At 35.9% G+C, this 19,524-nt stretch overlaps 5 protein-coding genes across 5 annotated transcripts; 1 reads left to right on the top strand and 4 right to left on the bottom strand.

The window, feature by feature from the left end:
- Positions 1–373: 373 nt before the first annotated feature.
- On the top strand, positions 374–3,147 carry LOC106400714 (phosphoglycerate kinase 1, chloroplastic). The gene is made up of 6 exons (XM_013841086.3): positions 374–898; positions 1,697–1,774; positions 1,854–2,114; positions 2,187–2,504; positions 2,574–2,732; positions 2,801–3,147. The coding sequence occupies exons 1-6, from the start codon at positions 476–478 to the stop codon at positions 3,008–3,010; spliced, it is 1,449 nt and encodes a 482-aa protein (XP_013696540.3). The 5' UTR covers positions 374–475; the 3' UTR covers positions 3,011–3,147.
- On the bottom strand, positions 2,805–5,913 carry BNAC03G37810D. Its single transcript, XM_013841088.3, has one exon. The coding sequence runs from the start codon at positions 4,341–4,343 to the stop codon at positions 3,195–3,197; it is 1,149 nt and encodes a 382-aa protein (XP_013696542.1). The 5' UTR covers positions 4,344–5,913; the 3' UTR covers positions 2,805–3,194.
- Positions 5,914–7,522: 1,609 nt separating this feature from the next.
- LOC106397608 (DCN1-like protein 2) lies at positions 7,523–9,609 on the bottom strand. The gene is made up of 11 exons (XM_013838224.3): positions 9,371–9,609; positions 9,193–9,254; positions 8,938–9,074; positions 8,785–8,843; positions 8,686–8,709; positions 8,510–8,592; positions 8,344–8,408; positions 8,191–8,240; positions 7,998–8,099; positions 7,866–7,925; positions 7,523–7,751 (listed from the first exon to the last, which is right to left on the bottom strand). The coding sequence occupies exons 1-11, from the start codon at positions 9,371–9,373 to the stop codon at positions 7,647–7,649; spliced, it is 750 nt and encodes a 249-aa protein (XP_013693678.1). The 5' UTR covers positions 9,374–9,609; the 3' UTR covers positions 7,523–7,646.
- Positions 9,610–13,064: 3,455 nt separating this feature from the next.
- Positions 13,065–15,162, bottom strand: LOC106401777 (ALA-interacting subunit 1-like). Its single transcript, XM_013842356.3, has 7 exons — positions 14,946–15,162; positions 14,534–14,592; positions 14,374–14,448; positions 14,185–14,298; positions 13,739–14,107; positions 13,363–13,652; positions 13,065–13,273 (listed from the first exon to the last, which is right to left on the bottom strand). Exons 1-7 carry the CDS (start codon positions 15,034–15,036, stop codon positions 13,216–13,218), a joined length of 1,056 nt encoding a protein of 351 aa, XP_013697810.1. The 5' UTR covers positions 15,037–15,162; the 3' UTR covers positions 13,065–13,215.
- A 481-nt stretch (positions 15,163–15,643) lies between these two features.
- On the bottom strand, positions 15,644–18,367 carry LOC106401449 (aspartic proteinase NANA, chloroplast). The gene is made up of 2 exons (XM_013841967.3): positions 17,767–18,367; positions 15,644–16,581 (listed from the first exon to the last, which is right to left on the bottom strand). Exons 1-2 carry the CDS (start codon positions 18,279–18,281, stop codon positions 15,771–15,773), a joined length of 1,326 nt encoding a protein of 441 aa, XP_013697421.1. The 5' UTR covers positions 18,282–18,367; the 3' UTR covers positions 15,644–15,770.
- Between the last annotated feature and the right edge of the window lie 1,157 nt (positions 18,368–19,524).

The following is a 19,524-nucleotide window of genomic DNA, read 5'->3' as shown; positions in this document are numbered from 1 at the left end:
AATTTTAAATATATTTCTTCTTTTTTTTTTCTTAAAGATGAATTATCGTTTCTATATTTTATATAATTTTTATATTAATTAAAAATAGTATATTTAAAATAATTTAAGTTATTAAATTTCTGACTATAGTTTAATGTTATTTAGAATTTATAATAACATATAATGATAAAACTTTAGTATAGTTTTTATTTTAATATGTTGAATTTTTTTAAAAGTTAATAATTAAAAATAGAGTATAATATATATATATATATATTGAACAACGTAGCCTATAATAAAAAAAACATAGCCTATAATATATTTTATTAACTTAGTTTGATTTTTTAAAATTTCTCTATAAATGTTCCATTTTTGAACCACTCATCAACGATAAGATAATAATATAAATACTTTCCAGTCTCCTAAAATCACACTTCATATTGTGGTCGCACACTCTCTCCTCGTCTCATCTCCTGATCATCATCTTCAACTCCACATGGCTTCCGTCGCCGCAAGTCCCGCCTTCTCCCTCCTCAAATCCACCGGAGCCACTGCTTCCTCCGCCGCAACTCGCGCGCGCGCCTCACTTCTACCCATCCCCTCCTCCAAATCCATCTCCGCGCGTCCTCTCGGCTTCTCCGCCGTCCTCGACTCGCGCCGTTTCTCCCTCCACGTCTCCTCGAAAGTTCAGTCGGTGCGCGGGAGAGGGAGCAGAGGAGTCGTTTCCATGGCGAAGAAGAGCGTCGGTGACTTGACCTCTGCCGATTTGAAAGGGAAGAAGGTTTTCGTGAGAGCTGATCTCAATGTGCCTCTCGATGATAATCAGACGATCACTGACGATACGAGGATTCGCGCCGCCGTTCCGACGATCAAGTATTTGATTGAGAATGGTGCTAAAGTCATCCTCTCTACTCATCTGGTAATGTTCGGACACTACATTTGAAATTTCCTCCATTGCACGCCTGACGCCTGTGATTAGACCTAGGCTTCCGGTTCGGTTCGGTTCGCTTAAAGTTGTGCCGAATTGAGCATAAAACATAAAACAAATTCGGTTAGTTCGATTTGCGAAAATTCTACTGAATTTTAACCAAAATTTCAGTTTCGGTTAGATTTTTGGTTTAGTTTGATTAAAAACTCAGATAATTTGGGGGGAGGGGGGGGGTGGGCTTCCGGTTAGTTCGGGTCGAAATTTAGTTTGATTAAAAAGTCGGATACTTTGGTGTTTTCCGGTTAGTTCGGGTTGAAATTTTGGTTAGTTCGATAGTTCCATTTTGAATTCGGTATGTATTTATTTTGTGAAAATCAAACTAACTAATTGCCGAACCTAACCGATAACCGTTTCTTTTTAATTGCTGAATAGAACCAACAACCGTAAAATTTTGGTTTAGTTCGGTTTGCAAAAATTCTGCCGAATTTAACAAAAAGTTCAGTTTCTGTTATTTTTGGTTTAGTTCGATTAAAAACTCGGATAGTTTGGGGTTTTCCGGTCAGTTCGGATCGAAATTTTGGTTAGCTTGGTATGGTTTGTTTTCTTCTTTGTGAAAATCAAACTAACTGATTGCCGAACTGTTTCTTTTAAATTCCTGAATAGAACCAAACTCTAAACCGAACCTGAACCAAAAACCGTAAATTCCGGTTTAGTTCGGTGGGTTCGGTTGGATTCAAATCCGCTGGCCTAGTTTGACCCTTTAATGCGTTTGAACTTGTCCTTTTTCAGGGAAGGCCAAAGGGAGTCACACCAAAGTTCAGTTTGGCTCCTCTTGTCCCTAGGCTGTCTGAACTTCTTGGTATTGAGGTAAACAGATTCATGCTTTGTCTCACTAATATCATCTTCCTGTGATAAATCAATCTCTTCACAGTGAATTTTGTTGCAGGTCAAGAAAGCTGACGACTGTATCGGTCCGGAAGTGGAAAGCTTGGTGGCTTCTCTCCCTGAAGGTGGAGTTCTGCTCCTTGAGAACGTCAGGTTCTACAAGGAGGAAGAGAAGAACGACCCTGAGTTCGCCAAGAAGCTCGCTTCACTAGCTGACCTCTACGTCAACGATGCTTTTAGAACTGCTCACAGAGCTCACGCTTCCACCGAGGGAGTCACAAAGTTCTTGAAACCCTCAGTTGCTGGTTTCCTTCTGCAAAAGGTATAGAGATTCTGCTACACTGTGGTGTTTAGTATACCATACCCTTAAACTCTTCTGTACATTTGTTTACAGGAGCTTGATTACCTTGTGGGCGCTGTTTCAAGCCCAAAGAGACCGTTTGCAGCCATCGTGGGTGGTTCCAAGGTGTCGTCCAAGATTGGAGTTATTGAGTCTCTTCTCGAGAAGTGTGATATCCTTCTTCTTGGTGGTGGAATGATCTTTACGTTCTACAAGGCGCAAGGTCTTTCCGTTGGCTCGTCACTTGTTGAAGAAGACAAGCTTGAGTTGGCTACGTCTCTCCTTGCTAAAGCTAAGGCTAAAGGAGTCTCTCTTTTGTTGCCGACTGATGTTGTGGTTGCTGATAAGTTCGCTCCTGATGCCAACAGCAAGGTCTGTCTCTCTCTCTCTCTCTCTCTCAACAGCTAGAGCTTTGTTTCTGAGTGAAGTGGATGTTTGTAGGTTGTGCCTGCATCAGGCATTGAGGACGGTTGGATGGGACTAGACATCGGTCCAGACTCGATTAAAACATTCAACGAGGCTCTGGACACAACGCAGACAGTTATTTGGAATGGACCTATGGGAGTTTTCGAGATGGAGAAGTTTGCTGCTGGAACAGAGGTAAGAAAATGATTCCTCATAGAGTAAAAAACATGTGGTTTGATGAGCATTGTTATGGTTTGTTTCAGGCGGTTGCGAATAAACTAGCAGAGCTAAGTGAGAAAGGAGTGACAACTATAATAGGAGGAGGAGACTCAGTGGCTGCAGTGGAGAAAGTTGGAGTTGCAGGAGTCATGAGTCACATCTCCACTGGTGGTGGAGCCAGCTTGGAGCTCTTGGAAGGAAAGGTACTTCCCGGTGTGATCGCTCTTGATGAAGCCATCACAGTCACCGTTTAGAAACTCACCCCTTTTGATGAGGCCAATTGATGTATTACTCATGAGTTTCTTTTGCTGTAAATCATCATCATCTACCTTATTCAAGACAATGACCCTTTATAATAAGTTACTTGTTGGTCTTATAAGAACCTTTACCATATTAAAATCTCTGAAACACACAACAAAATGGTAAGATAAACACAAACTACAAGAACGAGAACTTGGTCCAAGAGTTTTGGTGTTTGGATGTCTCTTGATTGTCATTGAACCTGCTATGCTCGCATAGTGAAGACTCTTTCTCTTTGAATTTCTTCAGCTCTTCTTTAAGATCACTGTTGAGAAGATGCTCACAGTAAGCTTTGTTGTCTTCTAAGGCAATGTACGTCTTCAAGAACATGTTCTTATCACTCTCCTTGTCCAAATCCATCTCATCCATCATGTTCCTCAGAATGAAAGCCCCCTTCTTCCTGAAGTGCCCCTTCACAAAATCCTCAAACCCCATGGGCCGCAGCTTCAGCATATCCACCATCTGAAGATATGACTTGTTGGTGTTCATCATCACAATCTCTTCAATGTGGAGAAACACATCTAATAGGTTGTAACGCAGTTGAGGTCTCAATTTCTTTTTAGTTCCAAGATTACTCAAAGGAAGACCATATGGATGGTAGAAGAAACTCGGTGCTTGGTATGGATACTTCTTAGGGAACCTAATGTCAAAGAAGAACAACATGTGACTCTGATCACCGTTTGTCACGGTTGCAGCAACTCTCATCAGCTCTTTTCTTTCAGTGTAAGTTCTCACACAGAAGCTGACTTCCTTCTTCCCCCACAAGGCTAGTTGTCTCTTTAGAATTACCCACTCTCTCTCAACATTAATGTTTGTGCAGAAGCATAAGCAAGAGGAGTAACAACACCTGTATTTGTAGAAGTGGTGATCCAATGGAGCGCCTCCGTCAACAACTTCGAAGTTGTTAAATGTCTTGAAGTTTAGATCCACTTTGTCTCCTAACTCCATGATCTCTTTCTCGAAGATGTCAACTATGAAATAGTTGTGTTGTCCCACCTGCACCAGATCACCAACTTTTTCTTCTTCTTCTTCTCCTTCTGGTCCCTGATTAGACTCCAGTATAGGCTGATTAGACTCCAGTATAGGCTTTTGAGATTCAACATCTTTCTTTTCTATGGTAGAAACTGCCCAAACTTTCTCAGCACGTCTCAGAAATCGATCAAGAGAATTTGACCTAAATGGACCAGTAGAATTTGACCTAACCTGGTCTGCAAGTAGTAATCTAGGTTTACTTGCTAGATCACCATCATCAGATTTGCTCCTCTTTAGATCAAAATCTTTCGTCATAACTTTATATGGCTTATCGTTGAGATTAGTAGTACCACTTATTATGATTTTGCTTATCTCAAATGATATGTTATTCCTTATCTTAGTATTTATAACGAAATTATAAGAAAATGAAATTCATCTCGTATAAGATTAGAAAAAAATCATTCGGACAATTAAAGGATATCAATGAAATCTATTATAGATTTCTTAAACGATAAGATTTTGCTTACGTGTTAAACATAAAATACGAATAAGATTTTGATAATTTTTGTTATTATCTTTTGGGGGTGTATTACTATTAGATTTTGTTTCTAACTTCTCAATATATTTTTCAATTTTCTATTTAAATTTGGATTTAAATATATATTTGATATTTTATCTTAACTAGTTAAAATTCTGAAAAAATACGAAATTGATATAAGAAAAGTATGTATTACTTAAAACGATGGAGTGAATATGGCGAGACTTAGAACCAAAAGATAACATTAAGTTATCATAATGACCAAGGAACGACAAAGAATGACAATGTCTGAAGCATATCTTCTTATTTCTTCTTTTCTCCAACTCAATTTGCAACTTTAAAACTTTATTCCTTCACATGTCACAAATTTTTCTTCTTCAGATCCCCATATTCTAGACTCATGTATAAGCTGTTGGGGTTCTTGTTCTTTTTTTCTCTAGTATGAACATACTAAACTTTCTCAGCGCATCTCCTAAATCGATCAGCAGAATTTGACCTACATCAATCAGTAGAATTTGACTTAACCTAGTGTGCAAATAGTACTCTATTTTACCTCATAGATCATCATCATCAGATTCACTCCTCATGCCGGGACTAGCAGTGCCACTTATTATGATTTTGCTTCTCGTAAATGCTTTGTTCTTCCTTATCTTAGTATTTATAACGAAATTGTAAACAAATGAAATTCATGTTGTATAAGATTTAAAAAATCATTCGGATAATTAAAGGATAGCAATGAAATTTATTATAGATTTTGTAAACGATAAGATTTTGCTTACGTGTTAAACATAAAATACGAATAAGATTTTGATAACTTTTGTTGTTATCTTTTTGGGTGTTTTACTATTAGATTTTGTTTCTAACTTCTCAATATATTTTTCTATTTTCTATTTCAATTTGAATTTAAATATAGTATTTGATATTTTATTTTAAAACTCTAAAAAAACTTACAAAATTGATATAAAAAGAGTGTGTTATTACTAAAAACGATGGAGACGAATATTGCGAGACTTAGAACCAAGAGATAACATTAAGTTATCAGGACGACCGAGGAATGACAGAGAATTTCTTCTTACTTATTCTTTTCTCCACAGTAAGAATTATTTGCTACTCAATTTGCAACTTTAAGACTATTTCTTCCAATGTCACAAACTTTTGTATGATCCCCATCTTCTAGACTCATGTTATAAGCTTTTGGGATTTATGTTTTTTCTTTTCTCTAGTAGAAATAGCCTAAACTTTCTCATCATGTCTCCTGAATCGATCAGCAGAATTTGACCTACATCGGTCAGTCAAATTTGACTTAACCTTAATCTGCTAAGTAGTACTCTATGTTTACCTCCTAGATCATCATCATCAGATCCACTCCTCATCACATCAATATTTTTCGTCATGACTTTGTATTGCCTTTTGCCGAGACTAGCAATGCCACTTATTATGATTTTGCTTCTATCAAATGGTTTGATCTTACTTATCTTAGACTCTTAGTATTTATAATAAAATTGTAAGCAAATAAATTCATCTCAGATAAGATAAGAATTTTTCATTCTGATAATTAAAGTATAACAATGAAATCTGTTATAGATTTTGTAAAAGATAAGATTTTGCGTACATGTTAAAAAATACAAATAAATTTTTAATAATTTTGTTATTATTTCTTGGGTGTTTTAGTATTAGATTATGTTTATAATATCTCAAATATATTTCTCAAATTTCCTTTTCAATTTTTATTTAATTATGGTATTTGATATTTTATCTTGACTAGTTAAAATTCTAAATAAAACTTACGATAATTGATGTAAAAAATGTATCTATTCTATTAAAACATGAACATGTTCGATTGATAAAAGTTGTGTGCAACTATATTTAAATACTAACCACCTCCTATTTCTCTTTTAACAAAAACGGTTACGCAAATGATGTAGTGCATGAGATAACGAACGGTTATAATAATATGTTCTATCTCTATGTTACGTTGTTTTAACGGTTATGTGAATGTGGCAATAGATTATTATAATATGTTCTATTTTCCTAGACGGTAACCACATTATATTTTTTCATGTTATGTTGTTTTAAACGGTTACGTGAATGGTGTAGTGCGCTATTATATTTCATCCATACAAAATTACACATAATGACTATGACACAGGTGTATAAGTTATACAACATCACAACTTTAATAATTAAAAAAAGTACCACAAATTCAATATAATTAGCAAAAATATGAAAATTAAATTTTTAAAAAATATTATAAAACAAAAAATATACCCGTCCTTGGGTCAAAATCTAGTTATTACATAAAAATGATGGAGATAAATATGCCAAATATTGAGGACCAATAGATAACATTAAGTTGTCAGGACAACAGAGGAATGATAATGGCAGAAGTATATTTTCTTACTTCTCATTTCTTCATATTAAGAACTCTTTGCTAAGCGATTTGCAGCTTTAAAACTTTGATCCTTCACATGTCACCAACTTTTTCTTCTTATAATCCTAATCTTAACTCATGTATAAGATTTTCAGATTCATGTTCTTTCTTTTTTTCATAGTAGAAACTGCCCAAACTTTCTCAGCACATATCTTAAATCGATTAGACGAATTTGACTTAACATGGTCTTCAAGTGGTACTCTAGGTTTACTTGCTGGTCAAAAAAGTTATTATTTGTATCGCCTTTCGTACGATTTTGCTTCACTGAATTGATTTTTTTTCTTATCTCAGTATTTTATAAACAAAATTGTAAGCAAACTAAATACAATGAAATCTGTTACAAATCTTATAAAATATACATTTTTATGTTAAATACGGTTAATGATTTTGTCTTTCTGGAAAGTTTTCATTTTTTAATTATGTTTATATTATCTGAAACATATTTTTATATATTTCTTCTCAATTTGGATTTAAATATGGTATTGATTCTTTCTTTCTTTTTTTTGTTCCTGCGGTGATTATTGGTAACACTAAACAACAGATAGAAGAGCAGATTGTTGGATTCTGACAAAGAAACAAAAGTATATTGTAAAAAATAACGAGAGGGAACATTGTCGAATAGAGCTGATTACTTCTCTCAGTTGACAAGTTACTTTTCAACAACGCTCTTGTCGTACAAATACTCAACGAACTCATCGATGAGGTAAGGCCACGCTCCTTCTGCATCGTAATTCGACAATGATGGGTCCACCGCCTGCATCACAGACAAAAACTACCGTCTCATCCATGTATCAACACTAAGCCATAGCTGCAAGCAATATATAAGCTCAATGACACAACTGTATCTAGTTGTTTTTTTGGGTCTTACCCTTGCAAATTCCAGGAGCTGTTCCCACGTATCCTTAGATATGGCCTTGTTATGACGATCCTGAACTTGGAAAACAAGATTGTATCAGAAGCAACAAAAACATGATCAGACCAATCATGAGTGTTTCTTTACCTGCAAGAAATCACACCAGTGATTTAACAATGGCCACTCTCTTTCCGCAAAGAGCAGCTGCCACATCCCAATCGCTGTATCTAAAGCAAGAGACTTCTGACCCTGAAACATTTCACAGTAGACTGTTCATCACTAGCACAGAGAACAACAACTCTTGAAAGCAACTAGTAGTTCAGATCAAGGTTTTTATTACCTTCTCCTTCGCCCAACCAAAAGCAAAGTTGTATATTTCATGAAACTTTTCTGAACAAGAAGAACATTACACATATGTCAACCAACAACAACTTTCATTAAACCAAATCATAAAAACAGGATAGAGAATGACTATATCAGATTTGCTTCTTACGTTCATCTTTAAGCTCGGAACGCATGAACGACAGCTTCTCCTGCAACTTCTTAATGGAATCTACACTGCCATCAGAAAAAATTAGGTATTAAGTTAAACTCCACAACAAAAAGGTCACAGAAAAGTTACAGAAACTAGACAGCATCAGGGCTACAGTTTTACTCACCCTAATGCCTGTAATCCACCGACGAATTCTTCCCTGGAAAATTCACACGCTGTGGCAGCATTCATATGCCACGAAAGAACCAGCTGAAATTTGGAGTAAGTACCCCATCAGAAGATGAACAAGATAACACATGCACCCTAGAAAGTTGTAGGGAAGGGTTTTAGAATAAACGTTACCGTGACAATGTCTTGAGGTTCCACCTGCAGAATTAAAATTCAAGTATGTAAGATAAACCAAATAATTTTTTTATCAATATTCAAGAAGGTAAAAAATACCTGAAGATCACTACACAGAACCGAGACACCATCAGCTAGAATCATATCAGAGTACTGGTCTGCAGAATGTAACATGAAACTTATAAAACAAATAAGCCACGCAAACGATATTCCAATTCAAGAGAAGAAAAAAAGAAGTATCTTGAGTGTTGCCTTTATATCTATTGTAGAGCTCCTCCAAGCGTCTAACATCAGCATTGCTTCTAGGCTGGGGCTGGCTGTAAAACACGTCGAAAGCTGCTTCGAGCTGCCAATCACTGGCTTTAAGAGTCTGAAGAGCATTCTTCTCGCTGCTCACATTAACAAAAACAAAGTCACACCCAAAAAATGCTCTGCAAACGCGTTAGCTCTCAAGATTACAGCACTAGTTACTGTTTCTTGGCTTAAACAAAGACAAGATCGAGTTACCTAGCTCCAGTGATGGCCACGAACTGCTGAACTTTGTCTCGGTTGCTTCTACTCAACTTATGCTGGGATCATATGATTGAATCAAAGTAAGGGACTTTAGAGTGTTTCTGTTCGAATTATCGAAAACCCTAAAAGCAAAGGCATGAACAAAGGTTATCAAAAAGGAGAAAGCGCTTACCATTGTGTGAAGAATCTGCAGACGAAAAGCCCTAACAAGGTAATCGAAGATGATATTGATGTTGCTCTCTATCAGTCGTATCGATAAGAAGCGAAGGGTGTGTGAGAGAAGAGAGGAGTGACTCGAGAGAGTCTCAAAGATTATTGCTTTGAGCTTTCTCACTTTCTTCTTGTCCGCCTCTCTCTCTCTCTCTCTGATGAATCTCTCTTTTCATTATGCAGACTCGGTTTATCAAATCGGTTAATGTTAAATTATTATTTCGGTTTACTAAAATAGACCGGTATTAATTTTCGGTAACCGCTACAATGTCTATGTTTTTGCTAGTAAACCAGCTGGTTTATATAAAATTCTGGTTTAGTAGAAAATTCATAAATAGAAAGTGTGCATTTTGTGTAAATTGCATTTGCCTCATGAAAAAGTCAATTTTCTTTAGTTTTGTAATTTATTTTGGTAATTATCACAAACAAATGTAAACTGTATATTATTAAGAGAAATGTCAATATATTCATGGGAGTAAATAGGGGCAACGCACATGTAGATGTTTATGAATCATAGATACCGCCTGTGGTTGTTGATGTGGATGAATCATACAAAATTGCCAGGCATGAAGATTCTATATATGTAAAAAAAATGTTTGTCTCCCTCTTGTTGCGCCACCTCAGCATCCACGTCAATAAGTCGGGCGACGTCACGACGACACGTGTCTCCCTTCATTAAAAATCATTCAGTTTGTTATGCTTGGTTTTGGGCTTACACCATTATTTTGTGGGCTTTGCATAATTTCATCCCGGCATAAACAAATTAAAGCTTGCCCCGTAGTCACAAATTTTTTCAACGTGAAGCCGCCACTCAACTTTAGGGTTCATCTTCTCCTGCAAACTCCGATTACGATAAACCAAAAATAGATGTTTTGAAAGGTTGTAAGAGACGAGTATTCATGAGTAGTCTTTGCGTCCTTTGCGGTTTTATGTCGTTTCGTTTGCGGTTCTTCTCCCCTCCTCGAAGGCGTTACAAGTTGCATTGATTCGACGCCATTAAAAATTTCTTAACTCTTTCGATCAATCATTCAATGATTCTTATCTTTCTTACAGGCGGTGGATCTCAACTATAAAAAAGGTATGGCTTCATCCCGTGAACATCATCCCTACAAATCCTAATAACTTTTGAAACTTTTTTACAGCAGAATGATTTTGGTTACGTTTATTGATTTGGTTTTTTTTTGTTGATGTAAGATGATTTGGGTATTGTTTATTGATTTAAAAAGCTTAGATGATTTTGGCTCCGTTTTTTTTTGTTATTTTTTATTGATGGATGATGATTTTGGTTTCGTATGCTAATTTAGAACGATTTAGATGATTTTGGTTTCGTTTGTTGTTTCTGTTTTGGTTTGTTAATGTAAGATTATTTTGTTTCTGTTTATTCATTTAGAAAGTTTTGAATTTTGATACCCTGTGGAGTTAAGCGTTGGTGATGAGGCTGACGAAGCTGTTTTTATACTCTGTCTTATAGGCTGGAGGTATTGCGACATTGTTAGCAAGACATACACGTTCCAGCTCAGCCTGGCCAGTTTCAGTTACACTGCGAAGCATCAGACTTTCACAATCTCACCCATCTTCGACGAGCGCCAGCGTCTTCGTGTCTCTGACTTTGTTGTCGATATAATTTTGTATCTACATTTGATACCGCTTTTCTATATGTTAAAGTAACATTGTGCATCTTGGTTTTATCAGGGCGGCAACGGTGGTCTAGGAGATGATTTGAACGGTGGAAGCTCAACTCAAGTTCAGTCTAAAAATGTATGTTTTTATTCCATTTTGGAGCATTGCCATTTATTCCATTTTGCAGGCACAGTTGATGCTATTTAGAAAAATACATGTTTTACCTTCTACGAGTCATTTTCAAACTTCATGGAGAATATATTTCAGGCTTACCCTATTGCCAAGATATCTATGCTTATGCTGAATATAATCGATTGTGTAGAGTTTGAAAAATAGTTAAAAGGGTGGTCTTTTGAATCCCAAAATAGCTTGAGTTTACCAAAGTGGGAAAACCAAGCTCCAATGCTTTTTAGTCCTTGAATCATCTTCCAATTCATATACTGTTTTCTCTTCAAGGTTATGAAAAGGTGTTCAAGTTTATTAAAATGTCAAAAGATAAAAATATGCCCTGCTTTTTTTAAGAAGATTCTCCTAGAGAATGACAAGCGTCAAGTTATGTACATGCTCAAGCAATTTGGCAGGATTAAAACAAAACACAAAATTGTAGATGAGATTATAGTGAAAGTGTTATATTCAGTTGCGATTGTTCCTTAGATTTCTTATACAAACTTTTTGTTTTACATATTAAACAAAGCTGAGATCTCAAAGTTTGTGAGAACACAAAATGCTTGACTCAATCAGAAACAGAGAAGGAACAGAAAACCTAGATGACTAGACAGAACATTCCTAAGTGCTATTATACATGAACATTCCTAAGTGTCCAACGAGTTTGTTGGTTTATCATAATATTTCTCAAGTACGTGCCAAGATTCAAACAAACATTTATATTTAAAAATAGCAATTCTCAGTATTGGATTGTCATGATGGGTATCTAACTTTTTGCATAATTTAAAACAATGGATTTCACAGAAATGTGTAAAATTTATTCAGAAACAAATTTATATTCGAGAGGAAAAAAAATGTGTTGAATATCAACTTTTCTGAATAATTTTATTATATTTATTATTATGATAGAGGCAAAACCAGTATTGAAAATGAAAATTTTCTTAATAGTTAGATAAACCTATAACTTTAAATAATAATAACAAAAACAAGTGGTGAATATATATTAAAATCATTTTAGTTATGTTTTCCTTGAGTATAACTTCCTCCAATAAATTATTTGATATGAAAGTGGTATGTAACTAAAGTAAAAATTTGCTAGAGAAGTATACTATTTCATTAATTTACAAAATATTATTTTCAAACAAAGAAACATTCCTAACAAATAACTTTGTTACTAAACAGAGTTCAACAAAAGATATAATAAGTTACAAAACATAACAAGTAAAACTATTTATTATAATGAAAGACCATGATTTTAAATGATATTATATTATATTTTATATTATATTTTAAATTTAAATGATTTAGTTTGGAGATAGACTAATTTATTATCATGAAATAAATAATTTGTGTAAAATTTTTTCAAAACTTAAATATTCTTGAAATAAATTTAGTATTATTTATTTAAAATTTATATTTTATTATGTCAAATTGAAATATAAATAATAGCACTATATATATTGTTACATTTTCTGAATATTTTTTGCTAATTTTGTATTCTCTAAAAAATTGTGAATAATGAAAGATATTGTCATTTTAATTCAAACCAAAAATATTTATTAAAAATAATAATATTATCTCAAAAATTTTATCATTATTTGTTTGCCTATAATATCATTTTCAATTTATAATGATTTTAAATGCTTTATAAAATTAATATAAATTTATATAAAATAGCTTTTATTATAAATTCATGCCCGTAGGTCGGACCGACTCTAGTAAAGATAGATATTTTTAAATCTGAAAAGTCTCAGGCAGATAGATAGATGATTGCTTCATAGTCTTCTGGTGTTTCTAATCTCAGAATCAATACTATTATACTTTGAACGCAATGAACTGCTTTTTGATAGAGAGACAAACACTAGTTAAAAGGTGATAGGAAGCATCAATCATTTTCATTTCTATGTAATGGTTTGCACTCTTTCAACTGTAACATCTATAAATACAGAGAGCCATCACTTGGAGCTTTAGGCTTAAGTTATAAAAGAGATTTACGTAAACAGATGAATACAGAGTCTTTGTTTACCGACCTCCTCCAGGAACCCTGTTCCATGACAAGTAAGTAGGATCTCCAAGTCTCCTGCAAAAACACACCCCCAAACACCAAATCAAACATCTATAATAGCCAAGGATAAGAATCATATGATATATATATAAATATATACATACCTTGGTTTCACAAGGTACATGATGGTAAACGCAAGCGCCAAGAAGAAGCATATTCCTCCAACTGTGAGGTAAGCAATGCCAAGGAAGTCATTCTTCCCACCGAGCCAGCTAGTTGTCGACAACACAAGCTTCTTCTTCCCATCGAAACTATACGTGTTGTAGTTGTTCTTGAGAATCACGTGTATGGTATCATTCTCCTGCAGGTCAGTCTCTATCTTCCCATATAGTTTCCTAAACGTCGGCAAAGCTGCAGTCCTCATCCATACAATCAAATCCTCTTGCTCACTCAGCTGAATCACCACCACAAGAGATTACTTAAGTCCTCAAAGTTTTTTGCAAAAGGATATGACTTGAGTTTGAGACTCTTAAGGCTTACCGGTACATCTGGAATCAGTTTGCCACCACCGGTGATATTCCCCATCTGAAAGTTCTTGGGAAACACGTTTTTGCCGAACTTGTGTTCCCTGTCACTCTTCCACGCAATACCCTTCTTGCTTACATTCAAAGTCTGGTTGTTTTTCGATAAAACGTATGTGTCATTGAACAGACTCCAAGCGATTAGACCACACGGCACAATAGGCTTTCCGTTAACATCATCCTCAGGCTTGCACGCGTCTATCTGATTCTCGTCTTTCACGCTTCTCAGCTGCGCATCGCTTCGGCTTTTCACGTACCTCCGGTGGTTCTGGTAGAAGTTCTCGAGCTCGTAGTAAACGTAGATAGGCTGCTTCATCTTCTTAGGAACCTGAAAACAAAGGAGACATTCAGTCAGAGGCTAACTAACCATTGTCTCAAAGAATGAAACAGTGATAGGAAACTAACCACTATGGTCCGGTTACAAGTTTTATCAGCAGCTCCTTGAATGTAAGCAACCTTGTTAGCCCTAGCAGGCGCTGGTATGCAATCATTATCATACCGATCAACGATCTCAACAACCTATATAACATTAAGATGAAACATGTAAAGATACAGAAACATTTGGGTTTAGATGAAGAGATCATCCTTTCTTACGTCTTGAGAAGCGAAAAGAGAAACAACTCCAAGGGGGATGAATATAACACTAACGACCAAAAAAGTCAAAATCACCTGCAAAAAAATGAGACCCATAAGTAAAGTTTAAACCTTTTTCTCAAATAAAAACTGGAGAGTGAGAATGAGAAAGAAGCTTTACCCAGCCAGGAGTGAGAATGGGCTTGCAAGCAGGAAGCTCCTGCTGTGTAAACTTTGAATCTGCAAATCAAATCATTAGTAGCTATAACGTTCTTGGTTCCTAGGTGAAAACTTATAAAGTTCAATTCTTTATATCGAGAAAGTAAGAACCATAATAGTAATTATGGTTTCCTAGCTAAGATTCTTATAAAGTTCAATTCTTTTTTAACGAGAAAGTAAAAAAACCCTAACAGTAACTCTGGTGATCTGATTCTCACTAGTGAGCTTGAGTTAGTCCAAAGACATAGCTAAGAGGCTGGAGAATGAATGGTAAAAAGAAACTAAACAGTGGATTGCAGATGGTAGAGATGAATTGAAAGATCGAATATAGTTGGAGCAAAGAGTCAACGAGGAGTACAGAGGAAGAGGCATACACTTGGGTCGTTTGGAGTTTCTCCGGGAGGTGGAAGAATCGGCAGATCCGGCGGCGGCGGCGGCGCTGGACGATGCTGAATTGGAAGGCATGGTTGAGGAAAAAGGAGAGATTTTTATGAAGGGGATGGTGAACAGAGAGAGAGGAGGATATAGAGAAGACAAAAAAAAATCGAAGCTTCGTATAGATTTGATGATGAGTCGTGCCAATTGGTAAAAATATGCAAAGAGTGGGTAGGGATTAGCTGGAAGCCTGGAACACCAGCCCAAGAAAAGATGGGCCTATGTTCTTTGGGCCTTATTTTTATTGGATTATGCTTGAGTAGTTTTAATTTCGGCCTCATCAGTTTTTTTCTTGGGTCCAATGTTTTGTATTGTGCTGAATGAAGAAAAAGTATACATTTTTGTTTCAGTTGTGTTGTTTTGAGCCATATGAAAGGGGAATAAGTTCATCTATAGAGGAATTAAAGAAGAATCCATAAATTTAAGGAGACAAAGAGAGGCCCACTTGAAAGCTAAGCAAACAAACACAAGTACTTTCTTACTTCTTTTTTTATCCAACCTAGATGATTCCCTTTTCTTTTTTGGTTCCAATTTATTACATACAAACTTAGAGGGTTTTGAGACAATATATTGCATGGATATTTCATGATTTTGAGAACATCAGCTCTATCTTGCTCTAAAATGCTGAATAGAGGTGTACATAAAAAGTGTCATATATATTACAAATTTGATAACAAACATGTTTATTTCATTCACTAACAATTAACAAGCAATATTTCCCAATTAATCAAAAGTAATACTCCCGCAAAGAGAGAAACAAACAGCTAAAGACATGTAGAAGGAGCAAAAGACAAACTTGAGGCCACAACATCAAACTCCCACACATAATTCTGCTGCATTATGTTCCCAACCACATTAGTCGCCGGCGCTCCCGCCGAAACAAACCCTAAACACTTGACTCCATGCGCAGCATCAACTACATAACTTCTACGGTGCGGCTCAAAACGCGCACCGCCCTTGAAATGAAACATCAACTGCGGCAGCTTGCTCTCGTTGAACCCGGACGAGACATCAAAACAATACTCTATCGGTACTCCTTCTGGCTTAACTCTCTTGAGCCCCACAAGGTAACCCTCGAGCTCCGAAACCACCGGCCTGTAAGCGGCTTCAGCCAAAAGCGTGAGGCTGGTTCCTGAGTCCAAGATTGTCCCACCACCGCTTGTTGCGTCCCACACTTGCATGGGGATGTCAAGCATGTCATCGCCTAGGGAGATACCAATGATGTTGACGGCGTAGAAGGGAGGAATGAGGTTGAGATCAAGCGGGGTGGTTCTTGTTGTGGTGGTTTTGTTGGTTGAGCCGAAGGTGAGATAGCTGGAGACGTTTTCGTGAGAGCGATGGTCAACGAGGCAGTATGAGAATTTGCCACCGAAGAGATTAGTGGCTTTGGAAGTGAAGGAGTAATCACTCAAGGCTAGACCAAGAACTCCATCGGCTCCTTGGAAGCTGTCTCCATTGAAGGAGCTGCTACAACCTATGAGGAGGCCATGGAGTCTAGCTACACGACCGTTGGTAAGACCAACCGTGAATGTCTCCTTTGCGAACACTCCTTGTGCTGCTGACCCGTCCGCGTATCTATATTATTCCACACGACCAGTTTATGTGTTAGTAACATGGATTAAGGAATTTGCATTAGGGCTAATGACAATTAAGAGAGAAGCTATAATTATTTATGTATGGCTCAAACGCCAAACCTACAAGTCACATAATTAGTGACATTTATGTAATGTGATGAATTGTAGCTCAAAGCACATTTAATTTCACGCCCTCTCCTTACAGACACTTGCATCTAAAAATCTATGCCTTCTCTAAAGAGTTGGGGAAAGTAGAGACAATGATATGGTGACAAGACCGAGAGGTCCCATCTCCTCTCTCATTGATGACCACCCAACTTTCACTAAATATCTTCTCTCCAGAACACACAGTTTGTGTTCCGTAATAAATATCTGGAACAGTGTAAACTTCAACTCCCCCATAAGAATGTTTTTTTTTTCGTTTCATATTAACTCTATCCAGTTTAAATTAATTGTCGTTTTAGTATTTTTGTTAGAAAAAATGTTGTTTTAGAAATCAATGTATTAATATATACTTTCTCCGTTCCACGAAGATAGACTTTATAGTATTTTCACACATATTAAGAAAACACATTAAACTACCATAATAAATGTATCGTTTTCTGTAATTTTCAATTTTCAATAACTTTTAACCAATAGTTTTTCAATAAATTCAATTAATTTTCTTGAAGTTTACAATTTTTTCATAGAAAACACAAAAAATATATCTTTTTAAAAAAAAAATTTCTAAAAGGTCTATCATTAAGGAACAGAGTGAGTATATTTTAACTTTAATTATGTTAATGAAGAAATATCCAAATTTTAGAGAAAACTGTTTGAAATGATATTTTCGATGCATTGCTTAATTGTAAATTGTAAACGGCAAAAAAAAATTGTATTTATTGAAATTATCTTGGTAAAAATTTGAGTGAAATAGTTAATTACAAAAAATAATGTAATGATAATTTAAATTAAATATTTTTTAATGTGTGAAAATCAATAATGTACATCTTTTAAAAATGGAGGGAGTTTTTTTTTAATTTATGAAAAATCTTTTAAACTAAATATGGTCTAAAATGGAGGGAGTAAGTCACTACTAATGAATAATGATCCTTAATCAACTCCTGATTAGTCTCTACCTAATCACATTTCTCTGTTGAATGTTGATAATGCAGTCACCACCATCAAGAGAGCTTAAGTAACCTACCTATAATCGTAAGAGCATGGAGTTGAAGGTGTAGGGCAATTAGACAGGGAGAAGAGATTCATCAGATCAACTTTACAAGTCTGAGTCAAGCATCCAACTTGTCTGAAACTCGATGACTCCTCTGCTCTGAACACTCGACGTTTCTTCTCTCTCCCTCTTCCTTTCCCACGGAACCTGCAGTTCACCCACGTCAGCTCGCTCCCTGTGTCCACCACCACCCTGAACATCTTCGCCGGCGTTCCAACTCTGACGTCAGCGAAGTACTGCGCCGCTCCGTAGTCGGAGCCTGATCTCAATGGCAGTTTTGCTCCTCCTCCATTGGTCTTTCGTTTTTGAGATATGAGGCTGTGACGCTTCTGGTCCTCGCTGATAATGTCTTCAACGCGATGGGAAGATGTTGGGAAGAGAGTGTCTCGGTGAGACATTTCGAGACGCATCACTGTCTCTTCGGTGGAGTCTGCGGCGGCGATTAGGAGCATTGTGATGAGACACGAGAGCGCTCTCGTTCTCTTCATCTCTTGTTTTTTTTTCTTGCCCTGCTTGGTTCTGTTTCTAAAACAGAGTATTTATATACATTGACGAGTCACTCTGTCATATTATAAAACTACTCATTTATTTTAACTACTGTAGTTTAAGCTTTAATAATTTTGTAGCTACTATTTTTTTCAATCTAGGCTTTATTTATTTTTTATTTATAAATTTTTAGAACATTTATTGTATTATCCAAAACCGAAAACAACATACAAAATACAAAAACTCAAAAAATAAAATCCAAAAAGCCATTTTAAAAGCTACAAACGTGTTTAGTATATTAAAAAGGAAACATTTGACGCGTCAAAACATGTTTTTTCTCAGTACTATTGACAATAATATAAACCCTTAACGGTTCAAATGCAATATGTGCTAGTATTAAATATCTTTTTGTCAATTATATTATTTCAAACTACGAGAAATATATATAGATGATATTAAAGCTAACAATTCTAATATTCTACATAACATAATTCTAATATTTTACATAATATTATGAAACAGATTGTGGATGACTCATAACCAAAAAATTATACTATCAGCGGCCCAAGAAAGAGAGAATCGGCCGGCTTTTCCTTTTCCTTAATTGAATTATGATTTGTACTCTTTCCATTTACCTATGATGGTGTAATCTTCTATATAAGGAACATCTGTGTTATGGATAAAGATAGACTTTTCCATTACTTTCACAACACGTTATCAGCACGATTGATCTCTAAAACCCTAAGCTAAAATATCGACCATAAACCCTAAATCTCTCTCTATTGCTAAAACCCTAATCTCTATCGATCACTTCTCTTTGATCATGACTCTGATCTGTATTCGACCACTGATCTCAACAAGATCGATCTGTGGACTGATCTCTGCAAGTTTCAGTACACCTCAACTATTCCAGATTGTACGATCAGCTTGCTTCTGTCCGTGATCAAACTGTTCCAGATCAACGGGTTCTTTGACTGCAAGTACCAGCTCGCGTACCAACGATCCCGATCAGCTCAACCTAAGCTAAGTTTTTGATCTCTATCTGAATCTCCATTGATCTCTCTCTCTCTATCGATAAACCCTAATCACTTTCGATCTCAACTTGTACCCGATCTCAGCTTGCAAACTGTAAGGAAACAGTTTGGACCAGTCTGCGTAAGGTTCCAGTTTGTACCAGTCCACGTAAGCTCATTCTCTTGGTGGTCCATTCAATCCATTAAAGGTTTAAGGTATACCTGAACTCTA

Source organism: Brassica napus, chromosome C3, assembly GCF_020379485.1.
Source record: "Brassica napus cultivar Da-Ae chromosome C3, Da-Ae, whole genome shotgun sequence".
In the NCBI taxonomy this organism is placed as follows: Eukaryota; Viridiplantae; Streptophyta; class Magnoliopsida; order Brassicales; family Brassicaceae; genus Brassica; species Brassica napus.
Note: the sequence above shows the minus strand (reverse complement) of the source record. Positions and strands in the feature narration are given on the sequence as shown.